The following is a 19,041-nucleotide window of genomic DNA, read 5'->3' as shown; positions in this document are numbered from 1 at the left end:
TGTCTGGTTTGCCCACCCTGGAATTTGCAAGATATCATTGACTTTCTTTAAGGGTCCCTTTCAAATCTATGATACTATATCTCTCTGTGTGTGAATCATATCTATCTATCTATCTATCTATCTATCTATCTATCTATCTATCTATCTATATCGATGGCTGGATGGCTCTTTGTCAGGAGGACTTATGTTTCCTTGCTCTGCTGAAGGGAGTTGGATTGGATGGCCTTAGGTATTTTCTGTTGGTCATGGGGGTTCTGTGTGGGAAGATTGCCTCTATTCTGGTGTTCATGGGGTTCAGAATGCTCTTTGATTGTAGGTGAACTGTGAATCCCAGCGACTACAACTCCAAAAAGTCAAGGTCTATTCCCCCCTAACTCCATCTGTGTTCATATTTGGGCGTATTGAGTGCTTGTGCCAAGTTTGGTCCAGATCCATTACTGTTTGAGTCCACAGTGCTCTCGGGATGTAGGTGAACTACAACTCCCAAACTCAATGCCCACCAAACACTTCCAGTATTTTCTGTTGGTCATGGGAGTCCTGAGTGCCAAGTTTGGTTCAATTCCATCATTAATGGAGTTCAGGATGCTCTTTAATTGTAGGTGAGCTATAAACCCCAGCTACTACAACTCCCAAATGTCAAGGTCTATTTTCCCCAAACTCCATCTGTGTTCATATTTGTGTGTATTGAGTATTCGTGCCAAGTTTGGTCCAGATCCATCATTGTTTGAGTCCACAGTGCTCTCTGGATGTAGGTGAACTACAACTCCCAAACTCAAGGTCAATGCCCACCAAACCCTTCCAGTATTTTCTGTTGGTCATGGGTGTTCTATATGCCAAGTTCTGTGTTCAGTTCCATCGTTGATGGAGTGCAGAATGCTCTTTGATTATAGGTGAACTATAAATCCCAGTAACTGCAACTCCCAAATGACAAAATCATAATTTTTCAAGTGATGGTCACTCCTTGTGTGGTGAGACATTTTGTTGCCAAATTTGGTGTGATTTCGTTCATTGGTTCTTTTGTTTTTAAGGTACTCATTATGCACAGAGCACTTTTATATATATAGATGTATGGAAAAAATCAAAAGGAATACAGACAAATTATTGTTTTTGATAATTACGGCTGCGAGAATTTGTTTTGTGAGAAGATGGAAACAAGAAGAAATACCAGATGAAGATGAATGGCTGACGAAAATATTAGAGATCAGAAACATGAACAGACTCACTTTCCTCATGTCAAAAAATAAAGAAACAAGAATGGAAGAAACGGGTTGGAAAAAAGTTATTGAATACTTGAAACAAAAAAAAAAGATGATGATTTTGATCTAAAAATTAGAGAAAGAAAAGAGAAAGATGGTAAAAAGGAAAGGAAACAAATAGAAAAGAAGAAGAAGGTAAGGAGGAGGAGAGAAAGAAGAAAGGAAAAAGTAAAGAAGACCCCTAGAAGATACCAGGAAGCCAAAATATTTCTTTTTTACTTTAATTTCTACTCTTTTTTTCTTTTCCTTTTCCTTTCCCCCTTTACCTGTCATTCTTATTTTCTACACATAGTTTTTTTTTCTTTTTCTTATTTATTTATTTATTTCATTTTTATACCGCATTTTTCAGCCCTTAGCAGGCGACTCAATGCGGTTTACAGTGCAATTAAAACACGACAGTACAACAACAGGATCGGCGACGTTGATCCACAACAATTAACGATCAGACAGGACAAATCAACAAACAACATATATAGCGTCTTAATTGAAATCGGATCCGTTCTCATAGTCGTTGTGCCGTTCCAATGTTCCTTTTTCCGACTTCCTTAATTAGTTGCATTGCTTAGCCAAACGCTTGTTCGTACAGCCAGGTCTTGACCATTCTCCGAAACGTCAGCAACGAAGGTGCCTGTCTGATGTCTGCCGGCAAGGCATTCCATAGCCGAGGGGCCACCACTGAGAAGGCCCTGTCTCTCGTCCCCGCCAAGCGCGCCTGTGACGCAGGCGGGATCGAGAGCAGGGCCTCCCCAGACGATCTTAATGTTCTAGTCGGTTCATAGGTGGAGATGCGTTCGGAGAGGTAAGCGGGGCCAGAACCGTTTAGGGCTTTATAGGCTAAAGCCAGCACCTTGAATTGTGCCCGGTAGCGAATTGGCAGCCAGTGGAGCTGGCTCAACAGAGGAGTGGTGTGCTCCCTGAGTGCCGCTCCCGTTAGCAACCTGGCTGCCGAGCGCTGGACCATCTGGAGCTTCCGGGCAGTCTTCAAGGGCAACCCCACGTAGAGCGCGTTGCAGTAATCAATCCGGGATGTAACCAGAGCGTGGACCACCGTGGCCAGATCAGACTTCCCAAGGTACGGGCGCAGCTGGCGCACGAGTTTGAGTTGTGCAAATGCTCCCCTGGACACCGCCAAAACCTGGGGTTCCAAGCTTAGCGAAGAGTCCAGGATCACACCCAAGCTGCGAACCTGCGTCTTCAGGGGGAGTGTAACCCCGTCCAACACAGGCTGTAACCCTATACCCTGTTCGGCCTTTCTTTGCTTGGGCTTATTTTGTTATTTTGTTGATATTTTTATTATTATTATTATTATTATTATTATTATTTTCCGCTTTTTTATATACTGTTTTTAAATGAAAATCTCAAATAAAGATTATTTTAAAAAAATAATTGAGCCATAGTTTAACCAACTTCGGAGCTCTTCGAGCAGAGGTTTCATGGACATCTCTCAGGAGTGCTTTAGTTGTATTATCCTGCAATGCAAAGGTTTGAATCACAGGCACAGAATGTATGCTCAATCAGTACCATCTTTGAATCTGAACACCAAAAATTGGAACAAAAGGAGATGGAGGCCAGGACTTCCTCACCTGTGGAATGAAGGCTCCAAAGGAAGACGTGTTCAGGTGGATTTTGAACTCCTTGGGAATCTGGAGGGGAAAAGAGGTATTCATGATGTAATACTATATGTACAATTTATGAAAACAGGGGAAGTTATCTCCTATGGTGTTCCCTAATGTTCTCCTTCATCTCTTACTTTATAACAGGACCTAGTTGAGGGACATATGAACATTATGGTTTCTTCCATTGCTTAGAGATGCTCCAGAATTATATTCATGTGGATTACTCATATTTTTTTAATGTTAAATATCAGTCTAAGCAGAGAGGAAGAGGATTCTGTTGTGCAAGGATGATGGAAGATGATGACCCTTCCTCCCCTCCTTTACCATATCATCGGTGATGGTGAAGTTCATCGCTCCTGCCCTGTAGTAGACATTGCCAGCCGTGTTGAAGAAGAAGGTGGAGAGGCCAAAATACAACATGCGGTCATGATCCACCGGGAAATCCAAGGTCGGCGGAGGGAAAGGAGGAAGAGAGCGGTGGGTCAAGGAGAAGAATTCGCCCTGCGGAGCAAGAAAACCAAAGATGGAGGAAACATCTGAATGAAGGACCCCAAGTATTGGCCAAGATGTCTCTGTCCAATTGGTTCCACCTCCTTTTTCTCCATCATATCCTATTCTTGCATGTAATTTGAGCCTTGCCTGAATTTTCTTCCATGGGATGACTACATGGGCTCTACACTGTAGAACAAATACAGTTTGACACTTTAGCTGCCATGGATCAATGCTATGGAATCATGGGAGCTGTCATTTTACAAGTCTTTCACAATCCTTGCCTACAACAACAACAACAACAACAACAACAACAACAACAACAACACTTCATTTATAACCCTCCCTATCTCCCCGAGAGCAACTGTCAGGATTCCATAGCATTGAACCATGGCAATTAAAGTGGTATTAAACTGCATTAATCCTACAGTGTAGATGCACCCCAAGTCACCATTCTAGCCATATTTTGACTACTGCTAACTACCCCTGGAAATATATTTTGCACACAGATTCTCCACCATTTCTTAACATGGAAAACTACATCTCAAATATCTCCGACCTAATTTTTTGAATCACTTGAAGGCAAGCAACATACTTATATACTGTAACACACTCTACGTGGGGTTGCCTTTGAAGACTTTGCAGAAACTTCAACTAGTCCAACGGATGGCAGCCAGATTGCTTACTGGGCCAACACATACAGAGAGCTCACTGCCCCCTGTTTTGTTAACTCCACTGGCTGCTGGTCCATCTCCGAGCACAATTCAAAGTGCTGGTCTTGGCCTATAAAGCCCTATACGACTCTGGCCCAGCTTATTTGTCCAAACGTTCCCAAACGTACCTTGTAGTTTAAGATCCACTGGGGAGGCCCTGCTCTCGGTCCCACCGACCTCGCAAAGGCATGTGGTGAGGACGAGGGACAGGGCCTTCTTGGTGGCGGCTCCCCGGCTTTGGAACTCCTTCCCACTAGAGATTAGATCTGCTCCCTCCCTCCTGACTTTCAGGAAACTAATAAAGACCTGGCTCTGGAACGTGGCTTTTGAGGACTGGTCCCATAACCTTTGTCCACATGGAAGGAGGAGGATGAACTGTGACTATGACTGTGATTGTATGACGATTTGGCTTGGGTAATGAGATGGTGATATTTTACTGTACGATTTTAATCTGTAATGTTGATGTACTTTGTTTTTGTATATTATTGTAATTTGCATATATGCTGTAAACCGGCCTGAGTCCCTCGTAGAGGTGAGAAGACCGGTATAGAAAACTTCTAAATATATAAATAAATTCTACATTGCAGAAGCACCCTAACAATGAACGTCAGCCACCCATCCCTTTTATCCTACCTTCAATTTCAGATCCACAGAACTATTTGTAGCAACCGGAGGCTCAACCAGGGAGTAATCGATTCCAGAGATCTTGTCAATTTCTGCTGTGACTAGCAAGGGGGGAAAAGGAAGAAGAGGAAGTGAGAAGGAAGGGCAAGAGGACTAATGGGACAAAGGATACTGGAAAGAGGAAAAGAAATGCTCTTGGAGTCCCAAACCCCCCCAAACCCAACTATATGCATGTGAAACAAAGAGAACTTGGAGCAATCTCTGCTAAGCAGATGATCCTTGTCTTCTCCATCCCTTTAAGTCCTTTCCTGTCCTGAGGATCTGACTCCTTACCTGGCAAAGATTGCAGAAAAGGTTGCAGCTGGGAGCTGACGGAACTGCTCACCTCGTCGCAGATCTGGAAGAAAGGAGGAATTAAAATAAGCAGAACAAAATCGTACCCAAAAGGAACCTCACATATGCAGCTTCTCATAGAATCCTAGAGTTGGAAGAGACTTCATGGGCCATCCAATCCAACCCCATGCCAAGAAGCAGGAAAATTGCATTCAAGGCACCCACAACAGATGGCCATTCAGCCTCTGTTTAAAAGCTTCCAGAGAAGGAGCCTCTACCACACACTGGGGCAGAGAGTTCCACTGCTGAACAGCTCTCACAGTCAGGAAGTTCTTCCTCATGTTCAGATGGAATCTCCTCTCTTGTAGTTTGAAGCCATTCTTCCATTGCGTCCTAGTCTCCAGGGAAGCAGAAAACAAGCTTGCTCCCTCCTCCCTAAGACTTCCTCTCGGAGGAATTAAAATAAGCAGAACAAAATCGTACCCAAAAGGAACCTCACATATGCAGCTTCTCATAGAATCCTAGAGTTGGAAGAGACCTCATGGGCCATCCAATCCAACCCCATGCCAAGAAGCAGGAAAATTGCATTCAAGGCACCCACAACAGATGGCCATTCAGCCTCTGTTTAAAAGCTTCCAGAGAAGGAGCCTCTACCACAAACTGGGGCAGAGAGTTCCACTGCTGAACAGCTCTCGCAGTCAGGAAGATTTTCCTAATGTTCAGGTGGAATCTCCTTTCTTGTAGTTTGAAGCCATTGTTCCATTGCGTCCTAGTCTCCAAGGAAGCAGAAAACAAGCTTGCTCCCTCCTCCCTAAGACTTCCTCTCGCATATTTATACATGGCTATCATGTCTCCTCTCAGCCTTCTCTTCTTCAGGCTAAACATGCCCAGCTCTTTAAGCCGCTCCTCATAGGGCTTGTTCTCCAGACTCTTGATCATTTTAGTTGACTTTTGAGTACATCTCTGTCTTACACCTTTGTTTTCTGAGGCCCCTACCTTTGTTTGGTATGGGACTGAACATTTGTTGTTGTTTATTCATTCAGTCGCTTCTGTCTCTTCATGACCTGATGGACCATCCCACGTCAGAGCTCCCTGTCGGCCGGGGCCACCTCAAGGGTCTCTTTTAAGGTCAATCCAGTCCCTTCAAGGAGACCATCCACCCACCTTGCACTTGACTGGCCCTTCTTCCTTTTTCCTTCCATTTTCCCCAGCATAATTGTCTTCTCTAAGCTTTCCTGTCTTCTCATGATGTGGCCAAAGGGTTCATCTTTGGCTCTAATCTCCTTCCGTCCAGTGAGCAGTTGGGTTTTCTTTCCTGGAGGATGGACTGGTTGGATCTTCTCACTATCCAAAGCACTCTCAGAATTTTCCTCCAACACCACAGTTCAAAAGTGTCTCTGTTCCTTCAATCAGCCTTTCCTATGGTCCAGCTCTCACATCCATAGGTTGCTACGAGGGATACCATTGCTTTAACTATGCAGATCTTCGTTGCCAGTGTGATGTCTCTACTCTTCACTCTTTTATCTAGATTGGTCATTTCTCTTCTCCCAAGAAGGAAACATTTGTATTGTCAAAGGCTTTCATGGCCAGAATCACTGGGTTGTTGTAGGTTTTTTCGAGCTATATGGCCATGGTCTAGAGGCATTCTCTCCTGATGTTTCGCCTGCATCTATGGCAAGCATCCTCAGAGGTTGTGAGGTCTGTTGGAACTAGGACAAAGGGTTTATATATCTGTGGAATGACCAGGGTGGGACAAAGGACTCTTGTCTGCTGGAGCTAGGTGTGAATGTTTCAACTGACCACCTTGATTAGCATATAATGGCCTGACAGTGCCTGGAGATATATAATAGATATATAAACCCTTTTTCCTAGTATTGTCGAAGGCTTTCATGGCTGCAATCACTAGGTTCTTGTGGGTTTTTTCGGGCTATAGAGCCATGTTCTAGAGGCATTTCTCCTGACGTTTCCTGAAATTTCAACAGAAAGGAAGAGACCATGAAAATGAACAAAATCTGGCTACCAGTATTAAAAAACTCTAAAATTATAACAGCTAAACAACAGAGAGGAAACAACCAGGCACAGATTAACACCTCCCAGGAACAGATTTTCCCAGGCTCAGGCAGGCCTTCAAATGCTAATGAAGGTGATCAGCTAAACATTCACACCTAACTGCAGCAGGGAAGAGCTCCTTGCCCCACCCCAGCCATTCCACAGATATATAAACCCATTTTTCCTACTTCCAACAGACCTCACACCTCTGAGGATGCTTGCCATAGATGCAGGCGAAACGTCAGGAGAAACGCCTCTAGAACATGGCTCTATAGCCCGAAAAAACCCACAAGAACCTTTTTCCTAGTTCCAACAGACCTCACTACCTCTGAGGATGCTTGCCATAGATGCAGACGAAACGTCAGGAGAGAATGCCTTTAGACCATGGCCATACAGCCCGACAAAACTTACAACAATTTTCTGATTTCCTGAACATTTAAGCTTACCAAAAGCTATCAATATATCTTTACGCTTTGTCTCCCAGACTTTGGCTCTGAAGTTGACTGGTTGACCAATTCTCAGCTGCCCTTCTTCCTTGACAACCAATCCTGGTACGGATTTATTTAGGAGGGGATTTCCAGAAACAGGGAGCGATCATGATGAAGACCCTCTCTCTTGTTCTCACCAGTTTGTGATGGGGTGAGACCAAAAACAGGGCCTCCTCAACAGATCACAGTGCATGGGATGGTTTATATAGGGAGATGTGGTTAGACAAGGATCCTCGTTGCTAAATTTATTGAGAGATGATTTGCCATCATTGCTTTTCTTTGAGGATGAGAGAGTGTGACTCCTCGAGGATGACCCAAGTGTGGGATTTGAACCCTGGTCCCCAAAGAGACTCTGATGCCCCAGCCTGACCTTACCTTGTCTTCCATGGTATTCCTGAAAGCTGATTCAATGTTTTGGTGGAAAAGATTATACAGCCAACTGGGGAGGGAAGGAAAGCAGAGCCGGGTCTTAGAGTTCATCCAAATTATTCTCAAAAAGCAAAATATTTCTAGTTTTCTTGCAAATACAAGTTGAGTTACCTTTGTTCGAAACACTTGGAAACAGGTTTATGACTTTGGTTACCTTTCTATATATATCCGTAATAAAGTATCTTAGCTCCCTTCCACACAGCCATATAAAATCCACATTGAACTGGATTATATGACAGTGTGGACTCAGATTACCCAATTCAAAACAGATTTTGTGGATTATCTGCCTTGCTATTCTGAGTTATATGGCTGTGTGGAAGGGCACTTTGAGATAGGACCTAAAATCTTCCAAAATACATAATGCAGAATACTTCTAGTCTCAAACATTACTTTCTGCGTGGAACAGAAACACTATTTTCTGCAGAAAACAGAAATTTTATTTTTCACGCAGAACAGAAGTATTGTTTTATGCGTAGAAGAGAAATGTGGCTTTCTTTGCAGAAAATGCTGTTTTCTTTGCAGAAATGGTTATTTTCTGCACATAAATGGGAATTCAGCATAGAATATATCCCAAATTGCACGTGTTCTATTTGAAGGGTTTCCCACAGCAGGAAAAAAATTGATAAGACCGCCTATTATAACCTTCAAAAACAAAATGAGCAAAGGATTATATCCTCATTGAATTGTAATACTGTGGAATCACTGGGTTGTTGTAGATTTTTTTCAGGCTATACAGCCATGTTCTAGAGGCATTCTCTCCTGACGTTTCGCCTGCATCTATGGCAGGCATCCTCTGAGGTAGTGAGGTCTGTTGGATCTAGGAAAATTGGGTTTATATATCTGTGGAATGACCAGCACGGGACAAAGAACTCTTGTGTGTTGGAGCTAGGTGTGACTGTTTCAACTGACCACCTTGATTTGCATTTGATGGCCTGGCAGTTGTTTGATGAGGCTTGTCAGTGCCTGCAGCATTTTTTTGTTGAGAGGTGATTAGCTGTCCCTGATTGTTTCCTCTCTGTTGCTTTGCTGATGTAATTTTAGAGTTTTTTAATAGTGGTTGCCATATTTTGTTCATTTTCATTTACATTTTAAAAGTTTGCACAGAGTTAATTTTAATGCACTTTTTTGTTTTTAACTTATAAATCCTATATTTGCACTTTTAGTGTCTTTGCATTGTTTTTAACTTTCTCATGTTTAACTTTCTCACGCTCTTGTCACATCCCGGCTGGATTACTGCAACACACTCTACGTGGGGTTGCCTTTGAAGACTGCTCGGAAACTAGAACTAGTCCAGCGAGAAGCAGCCAGATTGCTCACCGGAGCGGCGTACAGGGAGCATACCACCCCCCTGTTGCACCAGCTCCACTGGCTGCCGATCCAATTCCGAGCACAATTCAAAGTGCTGGTTTTGACCTACAAAACCCTATACGGTTCCGGCCCAGTGTATTTGTCCGAACGGATCTCCCTCTACGTCCCATCTCGAAGCTTAAGATCTTCTGGGGAGGCCCTGCTCTCGACCCCGCCACTGTCACAAGTGAGGCTGGCGGGGACGAGGAGCAGGGCCTTCTCAGTGGTGGCCCCCCACCTGTGGAACTCACTCCCCGGGGAGATTAGATCGTCATCTTCCCTTCTGGCGTTTAGGAAAAAACTGAAGACCTGGATCTGGGATCAAGCCTTTGGTCATTCTGACAGCTAACTGAAGGATCTGATGATAGACAAGGACAAATGGAATGGAATGGATATATGGACTCTGAACCCTGAGCATGAGACTGTTTTTATTATTTTATTATGTACTGATGTTTTTAATTAATTGTTGAATTGTTTATATTTGTATTGCTTGTGAATTGCCTTGGGCATCTAATTGTGCCCCCACTGTAAGCCGCCCTGAGTCCCCCCACGGGGTGAGAAGGGCGGGGTATAAGTAAATGAAATAAATAAATAAAGAAATAAATAAATAATGTTTACATATGTTGTTGTCGATGTTGCTGCTGCTGCTGATAACAGAAGCAAATACCAAGTCAGATTTAAGTTATGAATGAATTTAAGCTTTCATTTTATTGGTGCCAATGATTTTAATGTGTTTTAATCTTGTGTCTATAGTTTGAAACTGTGTTATACAGTTAGTGTAGACCAAGTCATAGACAATGCATTGAAGTGCACTATGTTGAGTCCACACTGACCATACAATGCAGTTTCAAACTACATTATATGGCAGTGTAGATCCGCCCTATGTCTTTTAATATACCGTATATTCCGGCATATAAGGCGACTGGGCGTATAAGACGACCCCCAACTTTTCCAGTTTAAATATAGAGTTAAGACAACTCCCATGCATAAGACTATACCCGTGTATAAGACGACCCCTGACTTTTGAGAAGATTTTCTTGGGTTAAAAAGTAGTCTTATACGCCAGAATATACTGTATGTGTTTTAATGATCTTGTGTTTTACCTATGCATATTAATGTTGTTGCTGTTGTTGTTTTACAGAATACAGAAGTTCTGACAAGACAACAAAGTCCACTTGCTTCTATAGCATTATTACTTGTAGTGCATTCTTCCAAGTTATGAACAGAGTCAACATACCCAAACCTTCCGGAGATGTGCACCTGGACATCCGTGATGTGGGCGCTGCAGTCCAAGGTGCTGGCCATGGGTCTCCCGGAGGCATCGCTGCCCAGCTTCAGGCCCACAGAGATGGAAAGGCCTTCCACTTTGAGGTCAAAAGAGCCATGGTCCTTGCTGCTTGGAAACACAAGAAAACAAAGGATGGGCACCTGGGGTTGCATCCACACTGGGGAATTAATGCAGTTTGATACCACTTTCACTGCCATGACTCAATGGTATGGAATTCTGTGAGTTGTAGTTTGGTGTGGCAGGGAAAGCTCCAGCCCTTGCAAAATAACAGCTCTCAGGACTCCATAGCATTGGGCCATGGCAGTTAAAGTGGACACAAATTGCAGTAATTCTATAGTGTTGATGCTCCCTTGGTTCTCCTTTCACAGACACAAGAATAAATGTTCGAAAGAACCAGCTCATTATCTGGATTTACACTGCCAGTCTGAATCTGCAATATATGGTCAGTGTGGGCCCTTAAAATGGCATTCTATGGCACAGACAGGTGGTTCTCAACCTATAGGTCCACAGGTGTTTTGGCCTACAACTCCCAGAAATCCCAGCCAGTTTACCAGCTGTTAGCATTTCTGGGAGTTGAAGGCCAAAAACATCTGGGGACCCACAGGATGAGAACCACTGGCAAAGATCCATATAAATACAGTAATCCAGCCATGGTCTCCCTCTCAGAGCAACAAAAACAGGCTCCTTCTACACTGCCATATAAAATCCAGATTATCTTTTTTGGACTGGATTATATGGCAGTGTAGACTCATACAATCCAGTTCAAAGCAGATAATGTTGATCATCTGCCTGGCTGCTGTGACGACCTGGATGAAGACGAACAAGCTGAGGATCAATCCTGACAAGACAGAGGTCCTCCAGGTCAGTCGCTCGTCTGAACCGGGGTATAGGGTGGCAATCTGTGCTGGACGGGGTTGCACTCCCCCTGAAGTCACAGGTCCACAGTTTGGGGGTCTTCCTGGATTCAGCGCTGACGCTTGATGCGCAGGCGTCAGCAGTGGCCGGGAGGGCCTTCACGCAATTAAAACTTGTGTGCCAACTGCGACCAGTGAAGTCTGACTTGACCATGGTGGTCCATGCCTGAGTAACCTCTAGACTGGATTACTGTAATGCTCTCTACATGGGGCTACCCTTGAAGACAGCCCGGAAACTACAACTTGTCCAACGTTCGGCAGCCAGATTAATAACTGGGGCAACCTACAGGGAGCGCTCAACCCCCTTGTTTAAGGAGCTCCACTGGCTGCTGTTTATTTTCCGCTCCCAATTCAAGGAACAGGTGATCACCTATAAAGCCCTAAATGGTTTGGGACCCCCCTACCTTCGTGACCGTATCTCGCTCCACGTACCAACTTTGTTCCTCAGGGGAGGTCCTCCTTTCGCCCCTACCAATCTCACAAGCTCGTCTTGTGGGCACAAGTTAGAGAGCCTTCTCTTCTGTGACCCCTCGACTTTGGAACTCTTTACCTGGGGAGATCAGGAAAGCCCCTTCACTGGAAACTTTTAAAAAGAACCTTAAAACATGGCTTTTCCGCTGCGCCTTTGGCGAGTAGGTGCTCAGCATGATATTTTACACCCCCTCAACGTTTTTGGCTAATGGAGTTCGTGCCCTCCAAATAGGATGTTCTGCCCCACAACTCTGTGTGTTTTATGAGTTCCATTTAAACTTCCTGTTCCTATTTTATGTCATCGTGGTCTGTTAATTGTTTTTTTATTCGGAATATGTGGCCCGCCCATTGTCATCTCTATTGTGATTGTGTCTATTGGAATTTTTATTTAATTTTTATTTTATTATTACTATTATTGTTCGGGTTTGGCCCCATGTAAGCCACTCCAAGTCTCCATCAGGGAGATGGTTGCGGGGTAGAAATAATGATGATGATAATGATGATGATGATGATGATTATTATTATTATTATTATTATTATTATTAGGCAGTGTAAAAGAGGCCATAGATAAATTTGAGAGGTAAGAGTATAGTGCAACCCCAACATCCACAGGAGGTGCTTGCACAAAGTCACAGGTTATAGTAAATCCTGCTGAATGAGCTATTTCCAATGGGAGCCTACCACAGAATTGCACTGGAGCACCTAGGAAATGTCACCTTTCTCAGCATCCCTAGGTCCTCCAATGTAACTCTGCAGAAACCAGGATTTCCAGTTTCAATGCTGAGCCTCTTCCATGTCTGGATTCAGTTACAATTTCTTTGGCTTCATCCAATGGATTACGGATTAGAACCAAATCGTTTCCCTTGGATTGCGGGGAAAGAGTCCCATGTCATTTGCGTACCTGTTCTATCACGTGCTGGGCCTGTAATAATTAGCTCCACTGGCTGCCGATTTGCTACCAGGCTCAATTCAAAGTGCTGGCGTTGGCCTTTAAAGCCCTAAACGGTTCTGGGCCAAGCTACCTATCCGAACGTATCTCTGCCTATGAACCCACCAGGACTCTAAGATTTTCTGGGGAGGACCTGCTCTTGATCCCGCCTGCATCACAGGCACGGTTGGCGGGGACGAGGGACAGGGCCTTCTCTGTGGTGGCCCCTCGGCTGTGGAGCGCCCTTCCCATGGACATTAGATCAGCCCCCTCGTTAATGGTGTTTCGAAGAAAACTAAAAACCTGGCTATTTGAACAAGCGTTCGGATAAACAGTGCAATGAATACGATGAATATAGGTAAACGGAATTACGGATGACGAATTGGATCACGATTTACGAGACGTTAATGTGTTGTTTATTGATGTGTCATTACTTTGTATATTATGCTGTTAATGGTTTTTTAAATATTGTATGTTGTTAGGATTGACTTTTTGCTCTTGTTGTGAACCGCGTTGAGTCGCCTAGGGGCTGAGAAACTGCGGTATACATGCAAAGTAAATAAATAAATAATTGACTTTTGAAATAGGACGTGCACCTTGTGCCCAGCGGGAAGCCAGGGGCGCCTCGAAAGAGGCCTTTAAGGATTTCCCTGTAGAGATAGTCTTTAGAGTCTTTAATGACGTAACAAAGTCTTTTATTATTGAACAAATCCAACAGATATTTCTCAAATATTCAATAGGTCAAACAAATGCTTCAAGGCTTTGAATTAACTGGTGGCTTCCTTAATCTTGTCCACAAGGGACAGGCAACTGTCTTCATAACTGTTCCTTTACTTTAGAGGAAAACCCTTTTCTAACCTTTTCCAGGCTGACTGTAATCTAATCCCTACTGATGTGGATTCTACTACCGGATCCAAACTGCGTCTTGAGCACCGATTGGACCTACCAGTAAAGGCTTGCAGATTCTCCAGCTGGAGTTCTTTGGGGCTGTAAAGCTGTTTTTTCCTGGATGTTGTAAGGCTGAGAGTCTGTAAGCTCCCAGCTAAAGCTTTGGGACTTTCCCCCCGGAAATTCTTAAGAAATGAAGCTTTTCTGCAGGTGAAGCTGGTCCACATCCTATAGCTTAGTTTCCTTCTGTAAGACTGAACTAAAAATGGCTCCCTCTCCTCTCCAGATCCCTGGGGAAAGGGGCAGAACCAAACACAACAATGATAGACAGGTGGCTAGCCCTATAACTGCAAACCAAGGGAAGTCACCTTTTTGCAAAACCCCTGAAACCTTGGAATGCATGCAAACATTAAATAGAAAGAAAATGAAGCTGGAGCTCCTGGTACAGCCGTACCAGCACAGTAATGATGGATTGGGACCCCATACCTAACAATGACTTCTCCCAGCATGTCTTCAACAGCATAGGGCTGGTACAGCATAGCAATCAATCCATGAATGAACCATTGAGACCCATGTTTTTTGGGCAGTTTCCATAAAACAAGGAGCAAAGTTGTACTCACAGCCACCTCTTCTTCACCTTCCAGTCTCCTGTCAATTCTGCAAAAGTGTTGCTGATGGAGACCTTCAGGCCCTCACCGGGGATTGGGGTTATGGCCGAATTTGGAAGCTGGAAACTGCGTATATTCAAACTGGGGGAAGCAAAAGAAGGAGAGGTGAGGAAAGATCTGTCATGCTGAGATGGATCACATGAGACGCTGGAGCTCTAACAATTTATGGGACAAGGTTTAGAGTTGCAATTCAAGTGGGTGATCCTTATTCTAAAACTAGTGTATACACACATGGCATTATCTATGGGGATTTTTCTTTTCTTATTCCCATTCCATCACACTGTTACCTTGTCCTTTTCTTCCCCTCATCCCTTGCTTTCCCTCATACACCTTCCCTTCCTTTCCTTCTTCTCCTTTCCTTTCCTTCCTCTCCTCTCCTCTCCTTTCCTTTCCTTTCCTTCCCATCCCCTTCCCTACAACAACCCAGGACATATATTGTCATATAGTGTTTCTCACCTATAGAAACTGTAGTCTACGTTTCCAAGAACTTTGACGTGGAAGGAGCCGGAGAAATCGGGCAGCTTTATCGTGGCCAGTTCCTGCTGGAGGACGGCAACCCCTTCTTGGCGAGCTGAAATGGAGCAAGAAGAGCCCTGAAGAAGGTCAGAAGAAGGACGTTGCCTTCAAGAGGGAAGCAAAGCCATGGAAGGAACCCATTATCCCAATGCAAGAAGAACAGCCAATGAAGATCTGCATATGAGCTGAGTGGGACACATTGACCGTGCCCATCAAGGAGAAATTTGTGACCAACTTCAAGAAGGATTTTCACAGCGATGTTGTGGGCAAACGTTAGCTATTGAATATATGAAAACAGAGGAATGTTACTAAGAGTAGAAGTGTGATACTATAGTTTGACCTAAAGAGTGCAGGATACCAAGGGGTAAAAATCAACACACAATGAGGATGAGGTTAGTAGAATAGTTTCCGTAGCTGTGTGTTTAATATATATGATGTTGGTGAATCTTAGGTTAATTTGTTTGTTTTAGATTTGTTTTAGACAGGCCTAGAGGTTTAGCACAGCTGGTAAATCGTCAGCAATTATAAGATCTATCAATCAAAAGGTTGCAAGTTCAAAGCCCTGGGTTGGCGTGAGCTGCCAAATGTCAGCCTAGCTCATTGTTTACCTAAGCAATTCGAAAACAGCTTTTAGCTGTGATTAGAGAAATTAGGTACTGCTAAATAGCGGGGGGAGGTGTTTTACGACGCCATAAAGAAAGAAGATCAGAAAATGCTGGGTGACCAAAAGGAAGGAGGAAGTCCTTGCGGCTCTTCGTCATAGAGGAAAGAGCAACAGCTATTCTTCCTACGGTCTTTTATTATTATTATTATTTCTGATTAAAAATTAAAGGTGAAGGTGTTTCAGGCCATCAAGTGTTGCTGTGATTTTGTAATGTGATTTAATGTGCTTTTACGGTTTAAACCTAGATTGTTTTAATATTAATGTTGTTTAATATGGTTTCAATCTATCTATATTTTTAATGAAATGCTTTTCGTTGTGACTTGCTTTGAGTCTCCGTATGGAGAGAAAAATAGGATATAAATAAACATAATAATAGTAATAATAATAATAATAATTGTCGAAGGCTTTCATGGCTGGAATCACTAGGTTCTTGTGGGTTTTTTCGGGCTATATAGGGCCATGTTCTAGAGGCATTTCTCCTGACGTTTCGCCTGCATCTATGGCAAGCATCCTCACACCTCACTACCTCCGAGGATGCTAACCATAGATGCAGGCGAAACGTCAGGAGAAATGCCTCTAGAACACGGCCCTATAGCCTGAAAAAACCCACAAGAACTTAATAATAATAATAAGAAGAAGAAGAAGAAATCCAGCATATAGATATCATTTGCTGTGACATCCTGTGTTTTTGTGTCAGTAAAATAATAATAATAATAATAATAATAATAATAATAATAAAGAACAACAACAACAACAACAACAAGACTGAACTGCATAGACTCTGGCACAAACCAGTAAAGGTGGTCCCATTGGTGATCAGCACACTGGGTGCAGTGCCTCAAGACCTTGGCCTGCACTTAAACACATTCGGCGCTGACAAGATTACCATCTGCCAGCTGCAAAAGGCCACCTTACCGGGATCTGCACGCATTGTGCGCCAATACATCACACAGTCCTAGACACTTGGGAAGTGTCCAATATATGATCCAATACAACAGCCAGCAGAGTGATCTTGTTTACTGTGGGCTCATCTTGTTGTGTTTCTAATATAATAATAATAATAATAATAATAATAATAATAATAATCTAAAATAACGATGGGAACATGTCATGCAGAATTGTTTAAGGCAGTGTTTCCCAACCTGGGGGTTGGAACTCCTGGGAGGGTCACAAAGGGGGTTTCAGAGGGTCGGCAAAGACCATCAGAAAATACATATTTCTGATGGTCTTAGGAATTCCTTTGGCAGAGAAAGCTAAAGATCTTTCCGCCTCTAGAATCATAGAATCCTAGAGTTGAAAGATTTCTCCTGGGCCATCCAGTCCAACCCCATTCTGCCAAGAAGCAGGAATATTGCATTCAAATCACCCCCGACAGATGGCCATCCAGCCTCTGTTTAAAAGCTTCCAAAGAAGGAGCCTCCACCACACTCCGGGGCAGAGAGTTCCTCTGCTGAACGGCTCTCACAGTCAGGAAGTTCTTCCTCATGTTCAGATGGAATCTCCTTTCTTGTAGTTTGAAGCCATTGTTTCACGTCCTAGTCTCCAGGGAAGCAGAAAACAAGCTTGCTCCCTCCTCCTCCCTGTGGCTTCCTCTCACATATTTCTACATGGCTTTCTCCTCTCAGCCTTCTCTTCTTCAGGCTAAACATGCCCAGCTCCTTAAGCCGCTCCTCATAGGGCTTGTTCTGCAGACCCTTGATCATTTTAGTCGCCCTCCTCTGGACACTTTCCAGCTTGTCAATATCTCTCTTGAATTGTGGTGCCCAGAATTGGACACAATATTCCAGGTGTGGTCTAACCAAAGCAGAATAGAGGGGTAGCATTACTTCCCTAGATCTAGACACTATGCTCCTCTTGATGCAGGCCAAAATCCCATTGGCTTTTTTTGCCGCCACATCACATTGTTGGCCCATGTTTAACTTGTTGTCCACGAGGACTCCAAGATCTTTTTCACACGTACTGCTCTCGAGCCAGGCATCATTGTCCCCCATTTTGTATCTTTGCATTTCGTTTTTCCTGCCAAAGTGGAGTATCTTGCATTTGTCCCTGTTGAACTTCATTTTGTTAGTTTTGGCCCATCATCTCTCTAATCTGTCAAGATCGTTTTGAATCCTGCTCCTGTCCTCTGGAGCATTGGCTCTCCCTCCCAATTTGGTGTCGTCTGCAAACTTGATGATCCTGCCTTCTAGCCCTTCATCTCCTTCTCTTCCTTTTTAGTGTTGGTGAACTACAACTCCTAGAATTCAAAAACAGTCCCATCCCCAACCTCACCAATATTCAATGTTGGCTGTGTAGATAGTATGCAAAGATCCATTGTGGACTGCGTTCAGAGTGCTCTTTGATTCTAGGTTAACTATAAATCTCAGCATCTACAGCTCCCAAATGTTGTAGCAAATGTGAAACTCTGGCAAATGTCATAACAATTTTACATGGACCTCAAGCGGAGATAAAGATTCTCTGGGAGAAACGTGAAGCCAAAGTGCGGGATTAGACATGCGAGGTCCCTGATAAGACCATGCCCTTCCTGTTCACAAGGATGCAGACATGTCAGGAATTAGCAATGAATTCTCATCTTCAGGAGAGCGATGGAGGAGATACAGAGATGGAGCAAAGAGAGGGCAACCAGAAAAGTTCTTCATAATCCAGACCTATTTCCCTCTTTGTACTGGCCTGTGGGACTGACACTAGTGTTTCTCAACCTGGGGGTCGGGACCCCTGGAAGGGTCGCAAGGGGGATTCAGAGGGGTTGCCAAAGACCATCACAAAACATATATTTCTGATGGTGTTAGAAACCTCTTTGACAGAGAAGGCTGAAGATCTCTCCACCTGTCCTTCTATTTTGGAAACAGACAGCAAATCCTCCCACCAAAAGTCCTCCATCTGCTCTCTGGATGTAGGTGAACTACAACTCCAAAACTCAAGGTCAATGCCCACCAAACCCTTCCAGTATTTTCTGTTGGTCATGGCCGTTCTGTGTGCCAAGCTTGGCTCAATTTCATTGTTGATGGAGTTTAATTGTAGGTTAATTATAAATCCCAGCAACTGCAACTCCCGAATGTCAAGGTGTATTTTCCCCAAACTTCACCAGTGTTCACATTTGGGCATGTCAAGTATTTGTGCCAAGTTTGGTCCAAATCCATCATTGTTTGAGTCCATAGTGCTCTCTGGATGTAGGTGAACTACAACTCCAAAACTCAAGGTCAATGCCCACCAAACTCTTCCAGTATTTTCTGTTGGTTGTGGGAGTTCTGTGTGCCAAGTTTGGTTCAATTCTATCGTTGGTGGTGTTCCCAATGCTCTTTGATTGTAGGGGAACTATAAATCCCAACAACTACAATCCCCAAATGTCATGGTTTATTT

General features: G+C 43.7%; 1 protein-coding gene across 1 annotated transcript in view; it reads right to left on the bottom strand.

Annotated features, from left to right (window-relative positions):
- LOC132772957 (bactericidal permeability-increasing protein-like) overlaps positions 1-19,041 on the bottom strand; it is a 32,884-nt gene that overhangs the window by 12,187 nt on the left and 1,656 nt on the right. Inside the window, exons 2-9 of the mRNA XM_060771807.2 lie at positions 14,958-15,072; positions 14,454-14,582; positions 10,582-10,737; positions 7,944-8,007; positions 5,032-5,095; positions 4,708-4,799; positions 3,197-3,373; positions 2,840-2,899 (exon numbers count right to left, since the gene is read on the bottom strand). Coding sequence (XP_060627790.2) covers positions 2,840-2,899; positions 3,197-3,373; positions 4,708-4,799; positions 5,032-5,095; positions 7,944-8,007; positions 10,582-10,737; positions 14,454-14,582; positions 14,958-15,072 — 857 coding nt within the window. The remainder of the gene's footprint in view (positions 1-2,839; positions 2,900-3,196; positions 3,374-4,707; positions 4,800-5,031; positions 5,096-7,943; positions 8,008-10,581; positions 10,738-14,453; positions 14,583-14,957; positions 15,073-19,041) is intronic.

Source organism: Anolis sagrei, chromosome 4 (genome assembly GCF_037176765.1).
Source record: "Anolis sagrei isolate rAnoSag1 chromosome 4, rAnoSag1.mat, whole genome shotgun sequence".
In the NCBI taxonomy this organism is placed as follows: Eukaryota; Metazoa; Chordata; class Lepidosauria; order Squamata; family Dactyloidae; genus Anolis; species Anolis sagrei.
This window is presented reverse-complemented; position numbering and strand designations above follow the sequence as displayed.